Source organism: Aulonocara sp. 'chitande type north' Nkhata Bay, linkage group LG1, assembly GCF_057382095.1.
Source record: "Aulonocara sp. 'chitande type north' Nkhata Bay isolate Kocher_YH1m ecotype deep benthic linkage group LG1, A_spYH_male_GT1.1, whole genome shotgun sequence".
In the NCBI taxonomy this organism is placed as follows: domain Eukaryota; kingdom Metazoa; phylum Chordata; class Actinopteri; order Cichliformes; family Cichlidae; genus Aulonocara; species Aulonocara sp. 'chitande type north' Nkhata Bay.
In genome coordinates, this window is record NC_141344.1 from 312,929 (window position 1) to 317,621 (window position 4,693).

At 43.7% G+C, this 4,693-nt stretch overlaps 1 protein-coding gene across 1 annotated transcript; it reads left to right on the forward strand.

The window, feature by feature from the left end:
* The first annotated feature begins 3,390 nt into the window (after positions 1-3,390).
* Positions 3,391-4,478, forward strand: LOC147338418 (uncharacterized). The gene is made up of 3 exons (XM_086297514.1): positions 3,391-3,660; positions 3,797-4,263; positions 4,442-4,478. Exons 1-3 carry the CDS (start codon positions 3,391-3,393, stop codon positions 4,476-4,478), a joined length of 774 nt encoding a protein of 257 aa, XP_086153640.1.
* Positions 4,479-4,693: the final 215 nt, after the last annotated feature.

Consider the following 4,693-nt stretch of genomic DNA (forward strand, 5'->3'; position numbering starts at 1 on the left):
GAGGGGGGTTATTTTCTCCAGTCTCTTTGAGAGAGCTTTGCAGATTATTTTAAGGTCTACATTTATAAGGGATATTGGACGATAGCTTGAGGGATATACAGGGTCTTTGCCTGGTTTTAGCAGGAGATTAATGTTTGCAGAATTCATATTTGATGGAAGTCAAGCGATAGTTATGGCCAGCGCTAGCGGTCCAAGTGGTGGAGCAGAGGAGTTTGCGGTATTTAAGCAGCCCTTTGCTGCCCAGTCCGACCGGGCTAAAGCTATAACAAAAGCTTTTGGGGTGTTTAGCTGCAGACAGGAGGCCGTATTCCGTTGTGCAAAACAAGGGGCTTAAACTATGATGAACGTGCTTGAGCCACGCTATGATATCCCGTTGCGCGTCCACTTTAGTGGCAAGATCGTTCCAAGCATGTATGAGCAGGAAAAGTTTAAAGTTATGGCTGAACTGTCCCTGGCATCTTCTGTTGCCCAACTACTACAAATGGGTGGAGCTCCAGGGCAACGGAAAGCTACGTGACCGTGACCGCTCATTATATCACAGCAGAGTGCGATATAATGAGCGGTGTGTATTATTGTAGGGTCTACCTTACAATATAAATATACTGCTGAAGCCTGTGACAAAGCAGGTCAGAACATGGCCAGGGGAAGCTATTGAAGCCCTGCAGGACTGCACACAGAATGGAGCGTCTTCAGAGAAGTGGCGACCACTGACCATCAAAGAAAATCAGTGATCACTTTGACTTTAGCAAGAGTCCTTCTGGCACTGGCCATGGTCATGGACAGCACTTGGTTGTCTGGCGAGGGGGTGATTTTCCGTGCTAGCTCCTTGTTTGGGGCCTTCTAATCCATGTTGGTTTGGATTCCCAGCCACATTCGCAGAGAATCTCTTGAACAGGAAACCTACGCAAAGCTGCTGAAACATCTTTAAGATCTCCCTGAGCCAAGCTGTTGTGCCACAGTGCACAACATGGGTTGTTGACTCTCATATTTGAAGCCGGCATGTTAGCTGCACTGCCAATGCTAATTGTGTTAGCATGTCAATAGGAAATTCCATTATGTGTTAGCATCAAGCTAGCGGGATTTGGAGTTAACATGTTTTCATTTATTTTTCTTGGTTATACCAGCTATAATTCAAGTTGCTAAGCCTTCAGTCTGTACTTTGTAATGTGAGAAATATATTAAGATAAGATAAGATAAGATAAGATAACCTTTATTAGTCCCACACGTGGGAAATTTGTTTTGTCACAGCAGGAAGTGGACAGTGCAAAAGTTATGAGGCAAAAATTAGAATACAATAAGAATAAATACAGTACACAACTGTACAGAATAGAATAAAATAAAATACTATATACAGTAGAATAAAATAAAATAAATATACAATAAGATAAAAATAGAATACAAATACAAATACTATATACAACTGAGTAAAAATACAACGATGACAGAAAGGATTATTGCACTTAGTATTATTGCATATGTATGGATGTGTGTGCTTGATCAGTTAAAGTCTTTATTATGGAGTCTGACAGCAGTGGGGAGGAAAGACCTGCGAAATCTCTCTGTCCCACACCGTGGGTGCCACAGTCTCCCACTGAAGGAGCTGCTCAGTGCTGTCACAGTCTGCTGCATGGGGTGGGAGATGTTGTCCATCAGGGATGACAGCTTAGCCGCCGTTCTCCTGTCACTCACCACCTCCACTGGGTCCAGAGGGCATCCTAGAACAGAGCTGGCCCTTCGGATCACCCTTTTATTTTTTTTCAAATGTATGTTTTAATATGCTTTTCTTATGTTTGTAGTTTTACAGTGCTTTCATTAGGGAGACAAATAAACCCTGCAATGAGAACTGGAAGCCTTTGCCTCTCCTTTTGAAGAACTGTTTATCTATCTGCCAAACTGGGCATCAACGTACAGGGAGGGCAGAATACTCTGTATTCAGAAAGCCACTAGCATCGTGGCTGACCCATATCACCCCTCCCACCAACTGTTTACTCCCCTTCCATCCAGAAGACGACTCTGCAGGAGCAGGTCGGCAAGGTTGTCCAATAGCTTCTTCCCCCAAGCAATCCAGCTCCTGAAAACCACGCTGCCCTCCGCCACACTGGAGTCTCTTCTCCACACACTTCTTGAACTACATAACACTCTCCTCTCACTTGCAATACTTGCACTATTCTGTATTGCACTGTTCAACTCTGTATTAGGCAGTGTACCAATGTATACTATTGTATTTATTTATTCTCATTCTCATTCTTTTCTATTCTTTCTCTATTTCTATTCAAGTACAATACTGTTGTACTTATTCTTAGTTTATCTTATTTCTGTATAGTTGTATACATGTATCTGATTTTTTCATTTTATTTTTACAGTTTGTACTTTTGATCCAGGAGGACGATATTTCCCACTGTATGCTTTCCACTGTATACTTGAGTGTATATTGCTGGGTTGATAGTAAAACTCGACTTGACTTGAAAAATTGCAGGTCCTCTGATGTCCAGCAGTGAGTCAGTCCCCATAGATTCCCATATTACAGTTTTTCTCAAATGCTAAAACACAAAAGCCAATCCTCTAAACCAAATGACCATTTGTCTAAACACATTTTCTAAATCTAGCCATCATTTACCAATATCATAAACACGTCACATGAAGACACAATTCACAGAACACAATCCTCCATTGTCATAAATCTAAACACAGCTTTCCTTGCTAAAACACAAGTTGCAAAAGAACTCTGCTCATATTCTCAAATGAAAGATCATTTGATGCAAAATGCTTGCCACAGTCAGCAATATTTGAACACAATGAACACACCTGGCGTCATTCATTACACACAACGACTCAAAATTGAAGACACCTGTTGCTAATGCTGTGACCACATGTATAAAAGCAAGTTTCCAAACAAACACAATGGATGAAGGCAGAGTCAGGGGAAGAGGAATTCGATGCAGAGGAGCGAGAAGAGCTGGCCCTGGAAGAAGAGGAGCAGGCCAACGAGGAAGAGGAGTTCAAATGAGAGGAGGAAGAGGAGCAGGCCAACGAGGAAGAGGAGTTCAAATGAGAGGAGGAAGAGGCCAACATGGGAGAGGAGAAGGTCCAGGAGGGAGAGCAAGACAACCTCGCACCGTCATTAAGGACGACATGCAAGCAACAGTCATTGACCGTGTCATTATCCATGGCATGACAATGGCTGAGTCCGTCCAAACCTGAGTAGGTTCACCGTGGCCACCATTATCAGGGCATTCAGACAACACAACAGGTATTGTACTCGATTGCTTTCTTTGTCACAATACAGTTTTACAAACCTGTGAAAGTAGTCTATTAGTTTCAAATCAGTTGTGACTGTATTGTAACACATGTCAATTGACAACACATGTTTCTTTCTTTAGAGTTGAAAGAATGCCACAAAGGAGGGGGGTTGCCATATTTACAGCGGCACAAGAAACCCTCATTGTGGATATGGTTCGTGGGAACAAACTCATCAGACTCCGGGAGATCAGAGACAAAGTCATTGCAGATAATGTCAACTTTGAGAGCATTGACGATATCAGCTTGGCCACAATAGACCGAGTTCTCCGGTGCCAAAACACGCGGATGAAACAGGTCTATAGGGTTCCCTTTGAGCACAACTCTGCGCGAAACAAAGACGTACGTTATGAGTATGTGCAAGTAAGTATACATCCATGTTCACAGTACAGTTAGTGGACATACTGTGTTGCTCAGTGGCCTACATTACTTCTGGACAATCCTGTGCTACCTGATTGACTGTTGTTCTGAACACCTGTGCACTTTCACATTTTCACAGAGGATATTACAGTTGGATGCGATGGCCAGACCTCATGAGTACCTCTTCCTGGATGAGGCTGGCTTCAACCTGCAGAAACGAAGGCAAAGAGGCCATAACATCATTGGCCAAAGAGCCATCACTGAGGTCCCTGGCCAACGGGGGGGTAATATTACCCTTTGTGCGGCCATGGATTCGGAGGGGTTTGTCCACCGGCATGCTGTCCTTGGGTCTTACAACACCCAGCGTCTCCTCACCTTCCTAGAAGACATCCTCCTGGACCGCCAACAACACCATCCTGGGCCCGCACATCACATTTATGTGATCATTTGGGACAATGTCCGCTTCCACAGAACAAACCAAATCAGAGAGTGGTTCACCACCAACAGTGACCACTTTTTAAACGTCTGTCTGCCACCCTACTCACCTTTCCTGAACCCTATAGAGGAGTTCTTCTCATCGTGGAGATGGAAGGTTTATGACAGACAACCATACACAAGAGAGAACCTCCTAAGGGCAATGGAGCTGGCCTGTATTCACATCCCAGCGGAGGTCTTCCAAGGATGGATTCGCCATTCCAGGGCGTTTTTCCCGCAGTGCCTGGCAAGAGACAATATAGCCTGGGATGTGGATGAGGTGATGTGGCCCGATGCAGCTCAGCCACATGATGCCGCACAATGATTGTGGTGTGTGTGTGGTGTGAATAACTTAAAAAACTTCACACCCTGATCGTGTTGTCAAGAGTACTGATGTGTGCAATAGATTCTGTTGTTGTATTGAGCTGTGTTACAGTAGTGTACGTACATGCAGGATTTTCTATAGATTTATACTCTTCATATGAAACTCACAAATCAAAATGCCTAATCCTCTGCAGAGATCTACGACGATCCGTTACTGTATAGTTTCTAAAGATATGCA